This window comes from Fistularia commersonii, chromosome 23 (genome assembly GCF_037954325.1).
Source record: "Fistularia commersonii isolate RoL2024-O1a breed Wild chromosome 23, RoL_Fcom_v1.0, whole genome shotgun sequence".
NCBI lineage: Eukaryota > Metazoa > Chordata > Actinopteri > Syngnathiformes > Fistulariidae > Fistularia > Fistularia commersonii.
Window position 1 is genome coordinate 9803610 of NC_141306.1, and position 21929 is coordinate 9825538.

At 44.1% G+C, this 21929-nt stretch overlaps 1 protein-coding gene across 1 annotated transcript; it reads left to right on the forward strand.

Annotated features, from left to right (window-relative positions):
• Window positions 1-830: 830 nt before the first annotated feature.
• Window positions 831-15769, forward strand: LOC147221012 (mucolipin-1-like). The gene is made up of 13 exons (XM_086170398.1): window positions 831-987; window positions 3822-4090; window positions 4189-4350; window positions 5401-5557; window positions 6356-6431; window positions 6521-6617; window positions 6750-6849; window positions 6955-7061; window positions 7449-7598; window positions 7707-7808; window positions 7912-8034; window positions 12338-12544; window positions 14430-15769. Exons 1-13 carry the CDS (start codon window positions 951-953, stop codon window positions 14562-14564), a joined length of 1722 nt encoding a protein of 573 aa, XP_086026524.1. The 5' UTR covers window positions 831-950; the 3' UTR covers window positions 14565-15769.
• The last annotated feature ends 6160 nt before the right edge of the window (window positions 15770-21929 follow it).

Sequence of the window (21929 nt, forward strand, 5' to 3'; positions counted from 1 at the left end):
TAAAACTTAAGTAAAAATCTAAAAACCAAAAGATATACAGTTTGATGTCTGAGATTCCTTGTGAAGCACCAAGTTAAATACATGTTATATTCCTCTTGCAGTTTTTTATTTTTTTATTTTGTTTATCTATTTATTTAATTATTTTCTTTTACTTTTTTTTTCGTTTGGCATTAAACATTTCTCACAAACCTTTAATACTGTTAACTTGTACGGTGAAGTGATTACATACAGAACGAATGTCCTTATCTCCTTTGCTTCCTCATCGACGGTTGTTTCATTGACATTCGATTCTACCTTGCCATGTTTATTTGTACATATGTATATTTGTGTATGCTATTTGTGTTCAATAAAAAAAGAATAAATCAAAATAAATAAATAAATGAATAAAATGAAAAAAGAAAAAAAAAGCACAGAGGTGCTGAAACAGGAAGTGTGGATGGAGGTCCGCGGCAATTCAAATAACAGATGGAATGAATGGATCTATTTAATCGCGGGCAGATTTGTCCAAAGTTTACACATTTTGGTTTGCGCTTCATGAATGCAGATGTTAAATTTTCGTAAAAAATAAATGTATTTCTGCTGAAACTGTAGTCATAGCTTTATTTAAAACAAGAGGTTAAATTACATTTAATTGCTACATTTGTTCTGACTGATTAAATAAGTATATCGTCCCACATTCACTGGAATAGACTCCAGCATCAGGATAAAGCGGCGGAAGATGGAAGGATGGATGGACATTGTCAACAAGTCCGCGAGGATTACGTCATGACAACAGCAAGGTCACGTGGTGTCGTCACATGGTTTCAACCCCGGAAGCTGCAATGTTATTGTCGCCGGCGTTCCTCACTGTCGAACCATCTTCAATTGGCGGCGGTGCGAACGCGTTCCGTCGTGGCGCGACATTCAGGTGACACCCGTGGAAGTCGTGGTCACCCACCCGCCCCGTCACCATGGCAACCACGGCCAACGTCCCCGAAGGCGCCGCAGGTGAGTTATGAAACACGCAATCCGCTCTCACTCGCCGTGACCGTTGAACGGTCGCTCCCAGTGATGCAGAGACTCGGGGTGGGCAATTAACTGAACCAATGATAACATAAACTTAATTCTGCTGTATATTTATTATGTCCCATTGTAAATTAATTGTCAGAATTATTATTCTCTAAATATTTATTCAAACATGTGAAATTATTGTGTAGATCAAACAGGAAAGTACTTCCTTTAGAAGTGATAAACAGTAAAGACTAAATTAATCATTACGTCAGTGATCTCGGAAGGTCTAACTTGTTGACATTTTGAACACTAAAAATGTTTGTAGTATGTTAAAGGTATGCAATTGCAAAACAAAGCAAAAAGGGCTTTTTTTCATTCTTTTTACTTGTACAGTGAGAGAAATCCAGCCTTACTTGGGCTTGAACAAGTGCATCAAAATCTGGCTGAATGTCTGAGGTGGATTTAGGAAGGGCAGCTGAGAGGTGTTCATCGGTGATGGAGGATCTGAATTTGGTGAACTTGATTTCTGCGAACATCTGTTTGCATACGTGAACGCGGTAGTCTGCAGTTATCCCACGTAACAAGATGAGTAGCTGCGCAGTGTCGACATCCCAGCTGTCATCCAAAACCAGAGAAAAATATTCAAAGTTTTTTGTATCCTCCTCCATTTTGGTCATGTGGTGATGATTCAAATTGTAATCCTTACTCATCGCTTTGCCTTTGACTTCTGGAAATGAATATTTAGCGGTCTTGTTGAGGACATGGCATTCAAAATCAACTTTTCTATTTTTTGGCGTGAGCTGATGTTTCAAGGGTTAACTGGCTAGCATCACTCGTCTCTGGTCACACACCCACATCATGGATGAACAGACGTGCGTCCTAACATAAACAAAAACAAAAAAAACACACTGTTTTCTAAATGAAAGCAACACACTTGTATAACATTAACAGAATCAATGGTTTTTTTTTTCATTCATGTTCTGACTGACCTTTCACGGGCCAGGCAGGGACGCCCAAAGGGCCGGATCTGTGCTAGTCAGACAATAATATCCCAACTGTTTAAAAAACATATTTTCCCGCATGTAGCCATTTCATTATCAAAAGGTTCTTCTTTTCCCCTCAGGGTTTGCCACAACTTCCTCCATCAAACCCTATTCTCTGCATCTTCCTCTCTCACATCAACTACCTTCATATCCTCTCTCATTATGTCTTTAAATCAGCGACCAGCGGTCGGGAACCTATGGTTCACGAGCCATAGATGTCTTTTCTGGTGAAAAGACATATATGAGTTGAAAAAAAAAAACAGTTTGGGACTGATTTTAAAATACTTGTGATATTTCTTCATAATACTGTGTCATTTTAAAGTAAACAGAAATTCGTTTTGAAGATAAATTTCACGGGTCACCCTTCGGTCGGGTCGGGAACTGACAGCTTCCGAGCACGTCCGGGTCATTGTAAAGGTCAAGAAAAAATAAAAATTAGAAATAATAAGATAAAATAAAAAATAAGATAAAAATAAGAAAAATCTGGCACAACAATTTCCTTCGGGATTAATAAAGTTGTTCTCATCTCATCTCATCTCATCTCATCAAAAAAATTTTTATCAGATAGTCAACTAGTTCATCCCCTTCAACCCTTGTCACGGAAAAGATGGCAAAAAGAAAGAAAGACAATGAGTACCATGCATTCCAGATTTGGATCTGCGGTATGTCAAATAGAGGTCTAATATGTCTCATAGAGGTCACATTAGAAGTAAGACATATTTACCTTATTATACATTAAAAATACTGTATGGCTCTCATTGAAATATATTTTCAAATATTTGGCTTTATGGCTCTCTCCAGTCAAAAAGGTTCCTGACCCCTGATCTAGACCTTCAATTCCAGCATCCGTCTACCAATATATTCACTATTCCTCCTCTGTATATGACCCAACCATCTCGGCGTGGCTTCTCCGACCTTCTCTCCAAAACATCTAACATGTGCCACCCCTTTCTAGGCCATACAGCATCACTGGTCTCATCATTGTCTTGTCCACCTTTCCTTTCATTCTGATTGATAGTCTTCTATCTATTCGTACCCCTGACACTTTTCTCCACCCGTCCAACCTGCTTGAACCTGTTTTTTTTATCTCTTTACCTTAAGTACTTGAAATTCTTCACCTTCTCTATCTCCACTCCCTGTAGCCTCGTCGTTCCACCCGGGTTCCTCTCACTCACACACATATATTATGTCTTGCTGTGACTAACCTTCATTCCTCTCTTTTCCAGCGCAAACCTCCGCCTCTAGATTTTCCTCAACCTGTTTTCTGCTCTCACTGCAGAAAAGCAACGGGGGAAATATATGGTTATGTGACATCATCGTGTAGCGTTCTTAGAATTATTATTTTCTTAATTTTATTCTTATACATGCTAGCATTCATTTCTGACATATTTGTTTTCCTGTCTTTGGATTTTTTTTTTTTCATGAGTATCAATTCATACTGTAAACTTCAGGTTTTGCTTTGGTTATTTGGCGGCGTTTCTTTAGTCTGTGTAGACAGGTATTTTGGACTATTGGGGTTTTCTCAAATTTGCTTTATTTCCCTAATATACTCCAATAACCTATTGATCTTAAAACCTGATACCACTCATTTATTATTATCTTTATTTATTTCTATTCATCCTATTGTATTTATTTTTATTTTCTTTCTGGATGGACCATCTGAGATCACTCAATATCCTCCGGGAATATTACCCCGAGATATTATTGTTACTAAGGTTGTTTTTATCCCTTTATTATGTTTGAAATATATTTTCCTCTTGAAATCTTTGGATTTGCTTTCATTTCCAGAGAAGGAAAGGCTGCTTTCCTCCCCGAGCAGCTACGGCTCTCAGGAGCCTCTCAGGGGCGTGAGCGCTCGCCTCACCGGCCTCGCGGCGTCCGATCCCCGCCAACAACAGCAGCAGCAGGAGGAGGAAGAGGAAGAAGAGGAAGAGGAGGCCCTGCGGAGGAAGCTCAAGTATTTCTTCATGAGCCCCTGTGACAAGTATCACGCCAAGGGCCGCAAACCTTTCAAGCTGGGCCTCCAGCTGCTTAAGATCATCATCGTCACCGTGCAGGTAGACGTCTTTGTGTCTTCTTTGACAAAACTCAGCTGTCATTTCCACCCCGAGCTCAGCTGTTCGCCCCCCTCCCTCGACCCGATTCTGCGTCTCAGCTCGTGCTGTTCGGGCTGACCAACCAGATGGTCGTGACGTTTAAGGAGGAGAACACGGCAGCGTTCAGACACCTTTTCCTGATGGGTTACCAGGACGACACCGCGCAGGCTGTCCACACCCAGGGGGAGCTGTACAGCCACATCAACTTTGCCATCAAGCAGGTAGAACACGCCGCGTTCGCCCGAAAGGCTCGGTATAACGACAGACATCAGAGCGGTAACCCGTCTCAACAGTAATACAAGAGTAACAAACTACATCTACTTTGCAAAAACGAAAGTCAGGGCATAAATTGGAATTAAAGCGAAATGTCTTTGACTAGAAGGGATGTTAAAAACTGTAAGATCGTGCCTTGCTTAATTTTATAATACGGAGAGGGTGTTGACAGCTGTAGAGTCGGTAGTAACGTGTTATTACGATGTGTATTACCCGTTGCCAAGGGAAACCTCTTGTCCCATCTGTTTATCAAACAAAGTTCAGTCACATCTGTGAGCATCTAAAATGGGATTTGCAATGTATTTATAACAGGAAGTTGATGTTTGGATTGTACTTATTAACACTCAGCTGCTTCAAATACAGCATTATTATAAGAATAAGAATAAGAATAAGAATAAGAATAAGAATAAGAATAAGAACAACTTTATTTATCCCGAAGGAAATTGTTGTGCCAGAGTTTCAAGTAAAACATAGCAATAATAAATAATAGTAGGAAATTGTACAAACAGTACAAAAAAGGGGGGAGAATAAGAAATACAAATAAAACTATAAAGTGTCAAAGTAACAAGTCAAGGCTATAAAGTGTCTTAAGGCCTAAGTAGAAAGATATTGAGATTCCCTGCGGCTGAAGGGAGTAATATTGACCCCCCCCATCAACCCCCTCAAAGTAAATATATTTTGATGCGATATAGTTTTTATGAATTGAGTTTATTTCCCAAAATATGTAACTAGTATCCTTATAGACTTGGGTCTTCTTCTCCTTTGGAGCTGCTCACCGCCACAACTCAACTCAATCTAACCCTCTTCTCTCACACCAACTAACTTCCCGTCCTCTTTCACTCCATCCATAAGTCTCCTCTTATTGATCTGCCTCCTCAGCATCCTTCCACCCAGATCTTCACCCAAGCTCTTGGAGTGATTGGGAGTTCCAGACCTTGAAGCAATTTTACAGTTTTTCTCCCCCTCTCCTCTCTTCACACCCCCCCCCCCCCCCCCAGTACCTGGTCCTGCCTCAGATCTCGCTGGGCCAGTACGCCTACGTCCGATCCGGCGGCGCCAACGGGAGCTCCCTGTCTCTGTGCCAGAGGTACTACCGGAAGGGCATCATCGTCCCCGACAACGACACGTTCGACATCGACCCGCACGTCATCACTGGTAGGACCCGGCTTTCGTCAAAGGACGCCTACGTGAGATTCCCAAATGTTTTTTTTTCGTCCGGGGAATCGGGCCGAGCCGAAGGGTTTCCGGGGCAGAGTTAAGCACTGACCTCCCAGATGCCAGGAGGGACTGCCACTGAGTCACCGCAGAGCTGTTCCACATACTGTATGTCACGAGATGCCTCGTGGCCGCGCCCTATTTTTATATTCTCCAAGTAGTTTGGACACTAATCTTTTATTTATTGCGCATTTTGTTGTGCTATACTAAGCCTGTCCCCCCCAAGGTCAGTGTGTAGGTATCAGGCAGGAAGGTTGGTGCAGCGGTTAGCGCTTCCACCGCACAGCAAGAAGGTTCCTGATTGGATACCAACACGGGGCCTTTCTGTGTGGGGTCTCCGTGTTCTGCCCGAGTCGGCAGGGACTTTCTTCAGCTTCCGAAAACATGCAGGAGAGTTAAGAGTTGTACGTCTTTCTATGATGTGTGAGTAACATCGTGGATAGTTGTATGACCAACTGGCAAACAGTCCAGGGAGGAACCTGGCTTCCACTTATTGCAGGATAACAATCATAGATAATGAATGAATGAATGAATGAATGGTTCCTCCCGTCCAGCTTGCATTTTGCACGCCTTCAGGAAGTGAAGACGCGTGGCTCTTATTTCACGTGATGTGGAAAAAACATATCACTCAATCTCACCGTGAGTCTTAATGTTATGTAATAATGTGTAATAGTTTCCATTTCCTCTTCTGTTTTGTGACGTTTCGGTTGGTTTGTTGTTTTGTTTTTTTTTCTCCAGAATGCATCGGAGTGAATCCAGAGTCCTCGGATTCGGGGAGCGCCGATCACAAGAACTTAACACTCCAGTTTTCCAGGTCAGATGTCCGTTTTTGGGTTTCAGAATTTTTTTAAAAGCGAAGGTGCTGACTGACCCCCCCCCCCCCCCCCCCATGGGTCTCTGCAGGCTAATAAACGTCACAGTCGACTTCCAGCTGAAGGCCATCAACATTCAGACCATTATCAACAATGAGATCCCTGACTGCTACACCTTCTCCATCACGGTGAGCCCAAACACCCTCTCCTCTCCACCACCGACTCGTTTTTAAACAAACGAAACACGAGAGGCCGCCACTCCCGAGATGTAATCCTCTGCGCGCGTGTGTGTGTGTGTGTGTGTGTGTGTGTGCCGTCAGATCGTCATGGACAACCAGGCCCACAGCGGTAAGATCAAGATCAGCCTCGGCAACCAGGCGTCCATCAAGGAGTGCAAGGACCCCAACATCTCCGGGCACGGTGAGTTAAACCCGGACGGGATCACCGGGGGATTTCGGATTCACGTTGGCAGCCGAGAAACGTGTGTTGTTTTTTTTTTTTTGACCCCATCTTCACCCCCTAAAGTGGAGAGCTACATGCGGGAGTTGTTCGACGTGCTGGTCGCCCTGGTGTGCCTGCTCTCGCTGCTGCTGTGCGGACGCTCCATCCTCAGAGGCGTCCTCCTGCAACACGTGAGTGAGCGGCCCAAAGAAGCATTCAACCACTCCAACTAGACTTCGTTAGTAACTATAGTAACTGGAGTTCGTGATAATCTGGTGTCAACCACGCAAGATGTCGTCCCATCCCCCCAATTACTAGAAGTGAAGGGAAGTCTTCCAGTCCAGTGTAGAGGCTTTCTTGAACACACACTCCTCGTACTATTTTTCACACCCGCAGTGTGTGTTTTTGCTGAGGCCGGCAATTCGTATTCCATTCTTGGCTCCAGGAAATCCAGGAGACTTTTAAGGTTAAAACTTAAATCCGCCCGAGTTAGAGGTTATCAGGGTGTTAGTTATGTTACGTGTGGTTGGTTTATTTTCTTTCTCAACCAGGCTTTTAATGATGTGTGCTTTACGCAGGAATACGCGCAGTTTTTCAAAACCAGGCTCTGCCGCGGCGTGAGCTGGGGCGACAGGATGGAGTTCATCAACGGCTGGTACATCCTTCTCATCGTCAGCGACGTGTTCACCATCACCGGCAGCTTCATCAAAATCGGAATTGAGTCAAAGGTAAGCTAACGGCGGCGGCGGCGGCGGGGGGAAGCGGGTCGCGTCCGCCTGCACTTTCTTCAGCTTTGTGATCCCCCTCTTCCTCCACGCGGTGCTGTTATGATGTAGAACCTGGCGTCGTACGACGTGTGCGGGATCCTGCTGGGGACGTCCACCCTGCTGGTGTGGGTGGGAGTCATCCGCTACTTCAGCTTCTTCCAGAAGTATAACGTAGGTGCCAGGCTCGTGCACGCGCTTCAGTGACGGGCGCGTCAACCCCGCCGTTCTCAAATCTCCCTTTTCTCTGTTAATTCGTCCCTCCTCCGGATCGCAGATCCTGATCGTGACGCTCAGAGCTGCTTTTCCGAATGTCATCCGCTTCTGTTGCTGCGCCGCCGCCATTTATATGGGATACTGCTTCTGTGGCTGGATCGTGCTGGGGCCCTATCACACCAAGGTGCGGCACACACACACACACACACACACACACACACATATATTCCTAACGTTGTAAATTGAAGACATGTCAGAGCAGACATGTTACCTTCAAGCGGGCAAAACTCTTATTATTCGTACAGATTTATGATTCCTGGAAGCAGGATGGGGCTTCTGGCTCGCAGCATGGCGTTCCACTACATTACATTACATTACATTACATTGCATTTGGCAGACGCTTTTATCCAAAGCGACTTACAATAGAGGACATAGGGACTGCAAATACACCTGCAAATACACGAATTCCCTTGTTTAATTCTAAGGGGGCGGGGCTAAGGGGCGGGGCTTTCTGTGCGGAGATAGCGTGTTCTACCCGTGTCTGAGGACCCCCTCCTCTCGTCCCCATACCCTGAGTGCGGGATAAGTGGCGGAGAAAATAAATGAAAGGGTTTGTAATTGCTCTGTCACGGTTATTTGACAAGAGTCAAATATAAGGATGAAGGACTTTCTGTTTCTCGCTGACCCTGATGAAAAAGCAAATTAAATTCTGTCCCATCCTCCACCTCAGGCAACTCGGAAGGCCTCCTTTTAAAAGTGGGAGTGTCAGTCCGAGGCTGATACAATTGTGACTTCATGCCTGTAGGTTACGAGGAGGGGACGGTGGCGAGATGCTGTAATGGCCATGTGTGGCCGCTAGATGGCGCCGGAAGCCTCAAATCCACAAAACCCCAAAAGTTAGTTTGGAAGATCGGTGAGTCAGACAAGGGTCAGTGTCTGATGGCGGCGGGCTGGACACGATCTTTTCCAAAACAGCCGCTGCAGGCGGAAGATGAGATCATACATGCTCGGTGCCACGGCCGAGCCCTGGTCCGGCGGCCAGGTCATGTCCTCGCCCAGTGGGCGTGGAAGTGTCAGAACTGGACCTTTGGGTAATGGAAGTTGGTGGCCTCGTCTGATTCATCACGTCATTTTGAAAGGTTGAGGTTGTGTGTGTGTGTGTGTGTGTGTGTGTGTGTGTGTGTTTCATGTGGTCATGACAACATCCGCACAGACCATGCTTTTGAACGAACCCTTTTTTCAGAATGCTGGGATACATAGCCAAACTATTCATGTCCAAATCCACTCATAGAGACAATCATACATTTATTCTCATTTGCATGTCATATATAGATATACAACCAACTGCACTTTTTTCGTTGCCACCCATCGTGGAAATGCAACGGAGACTTTGATACTCGGTGGAACTCGGAATAATCTGTCAAACAAACCGCTTCAAAAACAGGAGGAAAAAGAACAACACAGCAGAATCAAAATAGGAGATTAAAACCTGCAAGTCATCGAGGAGAGGATGTTCGGACGCTATGGGCGGGTGGAGACTTTCCAAATAGATAAAATGGCGACTGCAGTTGTTTATTATTAATAAGAGATAAACAAGTATGAACAGTCTCTTTTTATAGATCACATCTCGAGAGGAAACAGCAGGCCCTTCACTCTTCACAATGCTCAATGGTGTGAGAACATAGAGTCAGATGGGCGTTTCAGTATTTGCAGATGGTGAGGCAACAAGAAGAAATGTCAGTTTTATTGGGACAAACAACCTGTGGCCTCTCCAGTAATGAGTTGTAGAAACAAAAAGTAGGATATAGAAGATGGGCAGCAACGAAACAAGTAGAATGGGGTCGCTGGGCCGCGTCTGCGACTGGCTGAATCCGAAGCAGCTTTCCAGAGCTACAAATTAGTGGGTTCATTTGCTGAGCGAAGCATTCAGGCAAGAATCACTTTGGGAGGAAAAAGAAGGAAAACAAAACTCTGGACTGCATGATTTTTAATGTCCACTAAAATGGTTTGAAGGAACTTTATCAATATGCATCCGTTAATTTGTGTAGTTGTTCCATATTTTAGTGTATCGGATCACGCCGAAATGTCGGCCCCTCCCTAAATTCATCGAAAAAAACAACGACACGCACATTGGTCAGTCACCTAACCTCTTTAAGCACCTCCGGTATCGACCTCAACCTAGATTTCTAGCACTTTGGGTCCATTCACCGACGCTGAGTAGCCTCCTGGGTTGGAGCCGGTGTTCTCCGAGTAGCGCACCCTACGGTACGCTGCCAAAAACATCTGTATTCATCGAATGGCGCCGCCTCGGTCTTGCCGCTTGATGTGTTACGACACGAGGAAGCAGCTGGGAAGCTACTTTTGCGGTCACCGACGGTCCCGTCATTACCCCGAGGAAACTTTTCCATCAAGATACTGGCCTGTCTGATTCTGAAGTGGTGGCGGCGATGAGGGGAGCGTAAATTCTGGCGTAGAGACTGTTCATTGTGCTTCACCACATGGATGACGAGGGAGAGAAAGAGAGAGACTGAATTGCTAATTTGTTAATCGGGGGGGGGGGGGTCATCAGCTGGTTGTCAAGCTTGAAAGATGGACCTCATTACGTTCTGTATAAACAATTTTGAACTATATAAAAAATCCTTAAAACTTATGGAAAAATCCAAAAACCAAAAAATATAGTTTTATGACTGATATTCCTTTTGAACCATCAAGTTAAATTCATATTATATTCCCCTTGCCAATTATTTATTTATTTTATTTATTTGTTTTTATTTATTTTGTTTTTCTTCTAGAATTAACATTTCTCAAAAACCTTTACTCCTGTTAACTCGTACAGTTTAGTGATTTCGCACAAAAGGTATGCCCTTATGCTCCCTCATCCCCGTTTGTATCATTGACATTCGATTCGATTTTTTGTACATATGTATATTTGTTTATACTATTTCTGTTCAAGAAAAATTTGAAAAAAAAAAAAAAAAGAAGGCCCTAAGATGGGTTGTTAGGCCAGCAAAGGAAGTTAAAAGGTTGAAAACGAACAGAAAGTAGGAGGGAGTTAATGGTTGTTTTTGGTAAAAAGAAACAAAAAAAGAAGCCAAAAAAAAATAATAAACAAAGAAATGAATGTATGTATGTATATGATTTTGGCTATTTGGTAGAGTGGTCTCTTCTGTCTTCCGACTACTGGTGCTTTGGATCTTTGGTGACTGAATTGCACTTTTTGTAAGTCGCTTTGGATAAAATAACTGCCAAATAACTGTTATGTAAAAAAAACAAGTAGTGTAGTGAAAGGTGAACAAGGGAGTGAATGGTAATATGTCTCTTTATGTGGCCCCACGATCGATTTGTGGTGAACCCAACCCTCATCGAATGAAAGCTGGGATAGGATCCGGCCCCACCGCAGTCGTGAGTGCGGTGCGGGGAGTTAACCTTTGCGGATGTGGAAGTTAGTCCTGTTTTAATTAGAAGTCAATAAAATAGGAGCGAGTTAGAAGAGTCACAAAGGACTTGACCAATGTCTTATTGCAACATGGATGCATAGGGTTTCATAGGGGGTGAAACCGATTCTATTGAGTCCCATCCTTGATTGAGTAGTTTCTAAATACCGCATTATCACGACCATAAGGGGCACCGCACTAAAAGGCGCAGTCTCAGTTATTTGTGCCATTGTTGTATTTAACACACACATAAGGCGCACCTGATTATAGGGCGCGGGTTTTATATCCACGCCCAGACTTCCCCCTTTAACGTTCTCATGATGTCCTCTACTACGTCCGCCGTACAACAACACATACACAAGCATACAAGTTTGCGTATTTAAAAATAGAGCGGAAGCTAAACTGAGTTTGGTATTTACATTTTTTTACCAGTAATCATCATCATTCAAACCCATCGAAGTCCTCATTGACCAGCTGCGCTAAATCTCCATCAAACATGCCAGGTTTACTTTCTTCACTGTCAGTCACTTTCCGTGCCGCGTGGCTCCTCGGAAATTATGCCGGCTTTTGTGAAAGCTCGAACAAAAGTGCCAGCGGACACGTCAGCCCGAGCATCTACAATCCATTTGCAAATTGTGGCGTAACTCGCCCGGCGCTTCCTTCCGCTCTTAGTGAAACTGTGGTCTCCAAGAAGACTTTTCGTACCCCGTTGTGCGTATTGCTACCATGCTGGTCCCCTTCTTCTCCAGGATGTTGAAAGTGAGCGGCACCTCGTCCATGTTAGTGATGTGGCTGGGCTTGATGTGTTTGTCGGCGATGTTTTCAGGGTTGTTAAAACAACGATGCATAACGTACATACCCGTTCTTTTATGTACAATCAACGCCCACACTTCCCCCTTTAACGTTCTCATGGTGGTCTCTACTACATCCGCCTTTCAACAACAACACACACAGGGCGCACATTTTGAAGAAAATCTAAGACTTTTATGTGCGCATGTGTACATACCCTCATCTTGGTGTCTAACATGCATCCACCTTTCCCTTCTTTTCCAGTTTCGTTCGCTCTCCATGGTGTCCGAGTGCCTCTTTTCCCTGATCAACGGGGACGACATGTTCGTGACCTTTGCCCAGATGGAGGAGAGCAGCACACTGGTGTGGATCTTCAGCCAGATCTACCTCTACACCTTCATTTCTCTCTTCATCTACATGGTGTTGTCCCTCTTCATTGCGCTCATCACAGGAGCCTACGACACGATCATGGTAAACCCCCTCTGGATCCGATGGAATCGAACCACTGCAAGTCTTTCAAGAGCGATAATAGGATCTCAAGTAATAATAAGTAATAATGATTAGAGATGGGACATTAAAAAAAAATCAAAGTAATTGGATGATTTGAAGCTAATTAATCAAAATTAATCTAATTTAATCACATTCCAGTATTTGACACAAGTAAAAGTAATTTAAGTTTACTTGATTAACGAATAATTATTCATAAGCTTAACCCTTGTGTTGTCTTGCAGGTCAAAAGTGACCTACTACCATGTTTAGCTGTAGAAAAAACACCTTAACCTATTTTTTTCCAACTTGAAATTTTATGACTTTTCCTAAAGAGACCCCATCATTAGAAAAAGTGATACTTCTTTTTTGTTTATGTTTCCATGTGGTCTGTACACCACTAGGGTACAAAAATTGTCTTATGGGTCATTTTTGACCCATAAGACAAGGGGAGTAAACACAATGTTAAGAACGCACGAGGGTTAAACTTCAGCATATTGTTTTTTTTTCCATCGTTCTGCATCACAAAGCGATAGTTTAGTGTGTCAGTTCAGCAATGCTTTGGTTGCTTCTCTTACTGGATGGCGGTTTGTAATTTTCACCAGCTGAATCAATCTGTAGCACTTCCTGTACGCCCTGATCTTCTATTTATCCCACATGGATGTTTTCTGTCTAGATTTAAACATCGACATGTAATAGTAATGTTGTTAGCTTCTGCAGTAAAGCTAACGTAACTGACCTGCGCATTAGTCCAAAGCTATCAGTACGACCTGCTAACTCATACAAAGCTATCAGTACCAACCCTCACGCTTGTACAAAGCTAATGTTACAAACATGCGCAGCCATACAAAGTCATCATTACTAGCCTGCAGCCTCATACAGAGCCAACATTACTGACATGCATGCTCGTAAAATGCTAATGATACTATCCTGCACACTCATCCAAAGCTAACATTACCAACCTGCGTTCCTGTACGAGGTTAACATTACTACGGACCTGCATACCCGTACAAATCTAACATTACCGACCTGCGTGCTTCTACAAAGCTAACGTTAACAGCCTGCACTAAACCAACATCACCAATCTGGTTCCTGTACAAGGCTAATGTTACCAACGTAAGCGCTCGTAAACTAAACCGACCCGGAAGCTACGAGATTAACATAACGACCGACCTGCATACCCGTTGAAAGCTTAAGTTACCGACCTTTGTGTCTGCTGACATACCATATCAGATTCCTGTGTAAATTGTACATTTTGCGATTAAAGGGATTCTGATTGTACAAAGCTAGCATTACCCGCCTGTGTGCTTATACAAAGACAATATTACCGACCTGCATTCTTGTTCAAAGCTAACATCGACCAACTGCTTGCTAATGCAAAATACCACCCTGTGCGCTTGTACAAAGGTTAGCATTACCAATCTGCACGCTAGCTCCATCCTGTTTAGCATCGAGATGCTATCGGGGGATGGATGTGCCAATGTGACATGCAAACTCCTTCCCGCATAAAGTGCAAAAAACGGGTTTTCTGTTTATACCGGCATCTGGAAGTTTCTTCTATTTCAATGTCCCTTCAACCAGCGTCCAATCGAGCTCTTACATATGTCAGTTAATCTTTCCCACTGGAACTTCCTAGAGACTCTGTAACAAATCAAATGTTTTGTCAATCTACCGATCCATCTATTTAGCTTAAATGAATTACTGTCGATATAAGTCATGTGACACAGGAAGAGTAGCTTTCCACTTATAGCCGCAGGTCCAAATAATACATTTTGTCTATCAATCTTTTAAAATGAAATGAAATTACATCTGTATGTTTTAGCGTGGAGCTAACACATGTCTTTGCGCTGGCGTTTTTTTTTTTCCTCAGGCCCAAACGCAGGAGCAGGCCCGCGTCTCCGATCTGCACGCATTTATCGCGCAGTGCGTGGACACGCCCAGCTCCGGCAAATTCCGCGGGCCTGACGGCCCGACGGGCTCCTTCCTCTGCTGCTGCGACGGGTGAAGATGAGGAGGAGGGAGATGGAGGGTGCAAAAAGGGAGCACGTAACACGTGCATGCGCCGCACTTTCGCCGCAAATGGCACTCCTTTGTTTTTTTTTTCTCCGACAACGAAGCAGGTGACCTTGGGCCTCATTTGAATTTGTAATTTGTATTCAAACTGCAAAGCCCGATTACCTGCTCAGCCCTTTTTTTTTTGTTTTTTCGCTTGATTCTTTTTGATGAATAATTTATCGTCTTCTTATGAATCGTATGACTTTTGATACCTGGACCCCACAGTGCCAGTGAACACATTCGTCCAGACATGTTTTTTTTTTTTTTTTTCCCTCATCGTAATTCTGCCGTCCCTGTCGCTGCCATGGCAACCGGGATCTTTGTGCATCTTGATCATGTAAATATGCGTCGTCTGAAGCTTCGTAGACGGAGGCATAACAACAGTAACTAGAGGCATTGACTTCCGCCGTATGCATGTTAGGTTAACGTTTGCAGCGCGGTCCTTTAAGGCCTCCCGTCGCACAGGAAGGCCTGCGTTCCTCCTGTGCAGCCGTCAGGGAGGTCGAGACATTCGGAAGGGAAATGGCACATTTACGTTATCTGGCCAACCGTTGCTTTTATTTATTTATTTTTTTAAATGTATTTCTTTTGCACCAATTTTAAAGGGAACACTTGAACAGGATGGTGCAGTGGTCGGTACTTCCGCCTCATGACAGGAAGCCCCCCGTTTCCATACCGACAGTAGGCGAGTCAGGGTGATATAAATCGTGTTCATTGGAGAGCCTAAATTGCCCAAATGTCTGAATGAGAGTGGATGTTATGTAGGACGTGTGAATAAGAGGGTGGATGGTTTGATGCAAGATGCATGAATGAATGAATGGTCATTGTCTCTATGTCATGTTCCTGAGAACACGCATCCTCTTCTGCTGTAAAGAATGACCGATTTTACAGCCTCACTTGACTTTAACATCACGCATGGGAAGTGTCGTTGTTTACAGTACTTTTCACGTCTGTTGTGGACGTTTTTATTTTTTAAATGGTACTTGAATTTTAATGTAATAGCATTATCGTCTCATGCCTCGTATCTAATTTTTCCTCCATTTTTTTTCGGGAGGTACGCACAGCGGGGGATTTTTGGACGTGATCTCATGCTGAGTTGTAGAAATGTTGCCCTGACACACATCGGCAAAAAATATAATGGCGATGCGTTGAAAAATATATTTGTGTCAGCCTTTTGGTATCAAGTTTGTATTAGTGTGTGTGTGTGTGTGTGTGTGTATGTGTGAGTGTGTGTGTGTGTGTGTCTTTTTTCATTGCATACGTTGAGAGCCAATACTCACCACCAGGTCATCTGATCCGATCTAATCTAATAATAAGGACATCAACAGGAAATTAAAATTTCGACCTGCTCAGGGGGGTGGAGAGTTAATATGAAACGGAAGGTAATATCTGTGTTATTAGCATTTGTCATGGTGATAACTGTGTTGTTATTATTTGTCATGGTAATAACTGTGTTATTACCATTTCTCATGGTAATAACATAGGCCCCCTTACCAAACTCAACGCTAGAGGGAGAGAGCGGGCTCTGTCTGGAGCCGCCGGCCAGCCAGTGACTCGAAGATCAATACGACAGCAGACAATAAAGAAATGGCAGGAAGCTAAAATCAGAGATGAATGGAGAAGAGGAGGCATTATGCCTTCATAAAAGATAAATAATACTCATATAATCAGTAAAGTGCTTCACCTTTTGAATCTGCCATTATCACAAACAGCCAAGTGGAGTCAGCCTGCGTCTGCCAAGGATGCAAATAAGCTGAGATGAAGCAGTATGTGTGTGTGTGTGTGTATGCAGCCCCTCTCCTCTGAGTGCTGCGCTGCAGGCCAAAGCTGTCCGGCAATCCTTTGCACCCGCATGCATTATTTACTCAAGGATGCTCGCCAGCGCCGAGATGAAGCACTTTGCAAAGGGGCCGACCGACGGGAAGCGGCGAGGCTTCACTGGGCGTCATCAGATTTCGGGGTAAAGCTGATTAAACCCCTGTGCGACCGGCCTCCCTTTGCCCCTGTCATCGGGAACCCTTTCAAAAAGGAAGAAACACACTCTGGATTGAGCAAACTAGGGAATTTATCCATCATCGGTTGCATCTGAATCATCTTCTTGTAGCCGGCACAGAAGATCCACTGTGAAGGAACATGCGACGAATGACAATGGAGCGTTGAAGAAGCTGCTTTATGTTCCACGTGCACGTCTGAGGAGGCGTAGAGCATGTTAATAATCCACCGTTATGGGAGTCAATATCAACCATGTGTGTGTAATAACATATACTTATGTTATGTAGGTTAGTGGCATTTATGTGAAAAGAAATCATCTTTGTCTAATGTGATGGGAGAGTCGAAGCGGGCGAAACGTCACAAGCGCTTCGGCTAAAGCATGAAAGAGCTGCGCTAAGTGCAGCAGATCTCTAACAACGGGCCTTGACCGAGTGCCAGAGTATTTTTTTTTCTTTTCTTTTTTTTGTCCAGCTTCAACCCCAGCTGGACAGCAGCAGCGGGCCCGGGGTAAAAGCAAAAAGATAAACAACACGTGAGCCGAGCGGTGGGGTAGACAGACGTGCCCGTTCCTGTTTCAACCGCCTGTGCAGGGGAGGGGAGAGAAGAGAATAAAGAAAAAAAAAAAAAAAAACCTTCCTCTCTTTGTTTGGCCCAGCGAGCCATGCCAGTACGCCCGTCAGCGTCAGGCCAGCAGGCATCAACCCTCCCTGCGGTTTCCACCCTCTTCCTCGTCTGCTTCCGCGTTATCGCGCCGTCACAATGACACGTTAAAGCAACGCCATGCAGAGCGGATGTTGGATGGCAGGGCCTGTGGCGTGGCTTGATGCAGATATAAGTGAATGAATGATGGGATGTGAAGCCTCTGCTGCTGGGCGGAGCGCTGTGAAGTTTATAAACCCGCAAAAAAACAAGAAAAAATTCATCTGGAAATGTGAAAGGTGGAGTAGAGACTCCGTCGCCCCTGAGACACTTGTTGCAGGCTTGGCTAATGTCCGGTTGCTATTTTGGTGCAACAGCATCAGTCCAGCTGTTGGGTGTGTGTGTGTGTGTCTCCACACACGCACCGGGGTGGTGTAAAAACATCAGCCAAATCATCTGTGACTCTTCTAACGCACCCACTTTTTTAATGATACCTAATTATGGATGCATGGTACAAAACAAGGGCGGCACGGTGGAGTTTGCATGTTCTCGCCCGTGTCGGCATGGGTTTCCTCCCAAAATCCAAAAACATGCAGCAGGTTAATTGATTAAAACAAAAGGGAAAATTGCCCCGAATGAGCGAGTTAATGGTTGTCTCTCTGTACAAGACTGTCTCAGAAAAGAAGAATATTGTGATAAAGTTCTTTATCTTCTGTAATGCAATTATATTTATTTTTTATTTTATCTATTTTTATAATTTATAGTTTTATTTGTATTTCTTATTCTCCCCCTTTTTTTACTGTTTATACAATTTCCTACTATTATTTATAATTGTTATGATTTACTTGAAACTCTGGCACAACAATTTCCTTCGGGGTAAATAAAGTTGTTCTTATTCTTATTCTTATTCTTAAAACAAAAATGCCATACATTCTGGATTCATTACAAATCAAGTGAAATATTGCAAACCTTTTATTGTTTTAATATTGCTGATTATGGCTTACATTTTAAGAAAACTCAAAAATCCTATCTCAAAATATTAAAATATCATGAAAAAGTATTTTTTGTTTTTTAATTGCATTACAGAAGATAAAGAACTTTATCACAATATTCTAATTTTCTGAGTGCAGAATATGGATAGATGGATGGTACAATCGTTTTAATCCCACTTGCACGTTAAAACAAGACTAACTTCTGGTTTAATCCAAATTCAGTCTTTCATTTTGGGTTTACTTTTATCCTGCACTTTAGGGGTCGAGCCTGTCATTGGGTGGAATATGGGGTTCACCAGTTCATCACATATAGAACAATATATTCACTTACTCATACACATCATATGGAGACAAACAACAATTCATCCTCTCATTTAAACATCATACAAGCTTAAAGCAAATGACAAAAACACACTCACTGATTCACATGACATATAGAGACAAAACTATTCACCCTTTCAGTCATATGTCATATCCAACCATGTACTCAGCTTGGCAATGTAGGGTCTCCAATGCATGTTTTTGGACCGTGGGAGGAAACCGGGGAACCCAGAGGAACCCCACGCAGACACGGGGAGAACATGAGAACATGGAGACACCCCCCCCCCCCCCCACACACACACACACACACACACCCACCCGTGGGAATTCAACCATGGACCTCCTTGCTCTCAGGCAGAAGCGCCATCCCCTGCTGCCCCCTAACTCCAAATGCTATGTAGTAAGATAGTCTGGCGCCTGTTACCAGTCGGGGGTGGTGGTGGTGGTGTGTGTGTGTGTGTGTGTGCGCGCGGTGGTCAGCAACCATGGAAAAACTGACAATAAGCCCCAACATGAAGCTCACTGCTGAGGAGGTGATCGGATTTGGAGTCCACTTTCATGGATCGTCCTCTGGTAGCGGCGTGGCCGCGCCCTGCGCGCCTCATCCACGCAGTCTAGAACCGTACCGGAGAGGGGAAAAGCGTGTATGCGTGCGGATTCGAACCCGCAACAGCCGTTGGTTTCGAATAGCGCACCGCCAACCAGAGCCATGCCGAGCAGGGCGGCGCACAAAAGGCACGGCTTATGTAGACGAAGGGGGATGGAGGGATGGAGGGATGGAGGGATGGAGGGAGGGGGATGCAGACAAACAGACAGACAGGCGGCGTGCCCACCCAGACTCCCTGGTGAAAAGACCCCTTTCTAAGGCGCAGAAACCAAAAAAAAGAAAAAAGAAAAAAAGCTTGCGCTTTGCACAGCCGAAAATAACGCCTCCCAGTGTCTTAATTGTGAAACTCACACACATAAACACACACATTCACACACACGCAGTCTTTATCCAACACTTGTCAGAGGCTCTTTTCTGTGTGTTTACCCGCAATCCCCCCCAAAAGGCGTGTTTTTCAACTCTGTGCGAGTCGATCAACAGGTTCGACCTTTTTTTTTTTTTTTTTTTGGAAATACATTACAACCCGAAGGGTACAATTAAGGCAACTTGATGCATGTGGATTTGGGGCAGTGTATGTGTGTGTGTGTGTGTGTGTGTGTGTGTGGACCCAGTCGTGCATGGAAAGAGAGAGGGAAAAGGGGTGGGGGGCGTTGAAGAGGAGAGAAAAGGAGCGGGGAGGGGGAAAGAAGGCTAGAAAGCAGGGTGACTTGCAAGAGGTGACATCATTTTTAATTTGAATAATCCCCCCCCTCTCTTCAAATCCACTCCCAACCCAGAGAGGGGATTGGCTGCTCGGAGAAAGCAGGAGTCCCCCTGCAAGTCCTATGCAAGCCTTTCGGTTTCAGGCGTGCACGCTGTCGCGCCCGGGTGATGCCTTCAAGGACTCCAAACCACCTCCCTGCAGAATGGATCTATCGTTTGCATGCATATCTGCAAGGAGGGGGTTTCACTCGATGCAAGAGGATATTTTCACATGTGGGGTTCCTCCTGCTTCCTCCCACAATCTAGAAACGGAGGAAGTTCATCGGAGACCCGTAATTGGCCAGACACGTGAATGAGGGGGTGATGGTTGTGTGGTTGAGGGGCGGCGGGGGTTGCCGGGGGTCAGAGGTCGTCCTTGAAAGTGAACGTTCCCTGTCGGATTCCCGCGCTCCTCCAAGCCTGTCGAACCATTGTTGAGCGAGACACTGAATCTCCAAGGCGCTGCCAAAACTGCTCGCGGTTTATCCGCAACAGCTTGAATGCAGAGGAATAATTTCAATAAAGTATAATATTAAAAGTAAATAATTTTTAATAAAGTATTCAAATAAATAAAGAGACATTCTTATTCTCTCTCCTTCCTACTATTATCTATTACTGTTACATTTTTACTTGAAACTCTGGCACAACAATTTCCTTTGGGATAAATAAAGTTGTTCTCATCTCATCTCATCTCAAATATAAAATAGTATGTCATTATATGGCAAGTGAATGGTTGTTTGTCACTAATTTTGGGAAAAAAGACACAACTGAGAAGATTACACAGTAGTCAGGAATGCAAACCAGAACAATGCCAGTTTGCCCGAATTAATTCAAGCCCATTAACTGAAATGACCCACTTGCTGTGTTAAACAGTGCTGGTGATGTACAATAAGATTAGATAAGCCTTTATTAGCTCCGGCATTGGGTAATGGCGCCGTTCGACAACATATTGATCAGACATGACGCACTATCAAACACAAAATCGAGAAGAAATAAACAGCTATGTAGACAGATGGAGGAAATAAACACAGATCACACAGATATGGTGCATCATCGGTGCACCATATCTACAATTCTAAGTGGTAGACTATTTATATCAATCTTTTTGACTTGCACACCAAACAGAAATAAAGAATAAAGAAATAATTCACCGAATAGGTAAGGCAGCTATGAACAGTACTATACTGCTTGTACAACTATTTTATTACTGTATCCGCAAAGCCTTGTCTCTGGTTGCAGCACGTCCCACTTCGCAGCCAGCTTGTTATTGCTCCACACCTAAACAACTTTACAACACCGAGAGCGTGTGTTTATCTCTCGGAAGCTAATAAACGACCGTCGACGGCGCAACAAATGTTTCTCGTCCCATCCCTGGATCGCGTTCGAAGGCCCGTCACGTCTCCTCTTCCTTTCTGTTTGTGCTTTTGTCTGCTTGGGACATCATGGCGGATAACAGAAAGTGTTTCATGTTTATTTTAGGTCTTGTCATTGTATGAGCATCTCATCCGGATTCATCACTTGCATCACTGTCAATCAAACCGGCCCCTTTTGTTTTCCATAGAAATTAATCCCGCTTGGGTAATAATGACATCATAGAGGTAGTCTGAAGTGGCAGAGAAGTATGTTAAACGGGTGCAGGACATGTATGCTAGCTTTGAGACAGTGGTACGCTGTGCTGTAGGGGTAACAGAGAAGTTCAAGGTGGAGGTGGGACTCCATCAGGGATCAGTTCTGAGCCCCTATTTGTTCGCAACGGTGATGGACAGGCTGACAGATGAGGTTAGACAGGAATCTCCATGGACCATGATGTTTGCAGATGACATTGTGATCTTTAGTGAGAGCAGAAAACAGGTAGAGGAAAATCTAGAGAGGTGGAGGTATGCTCTGGAAAGGAGAGGAATGAAAGTTAGTCGCAGCAAGACAGGATATATGTGTGTGAATGAAAGGAACTCGAGGGGAATGATGAGGCTACAGGGAGTGGAGATCGAGAAGCTGGAGGATTTCAGGTACTTGGGGTCAACAT

What these genes read in the sequence shown, in the direction of transcription:
- LOC147221012 (XM_086170398.1), top strand. Translation starts at nt 951, where the DNA reads ATGGCAACCACGGCCAACGTCCCCGAAGGCGCCGCAG. An exon ending in CGTCCCCGAAGGCGCCGCAG is followed by an intron (nt 988 to 3,821) that starts GTGAGTTATGAA and finishes TTTCATTTCCAG; the next exon opens with AGAAGGAAAGGCTGCTTTCC. An exon ending in TTAACACTCCAGTTTTCCAG is followed by an intron (nt 6,432 to 6,520) that starts GTCAGATGTCCG and finishes GGGTCTCTGCAG; the next exon opens with GCTAATAAACGTCACAGTCG.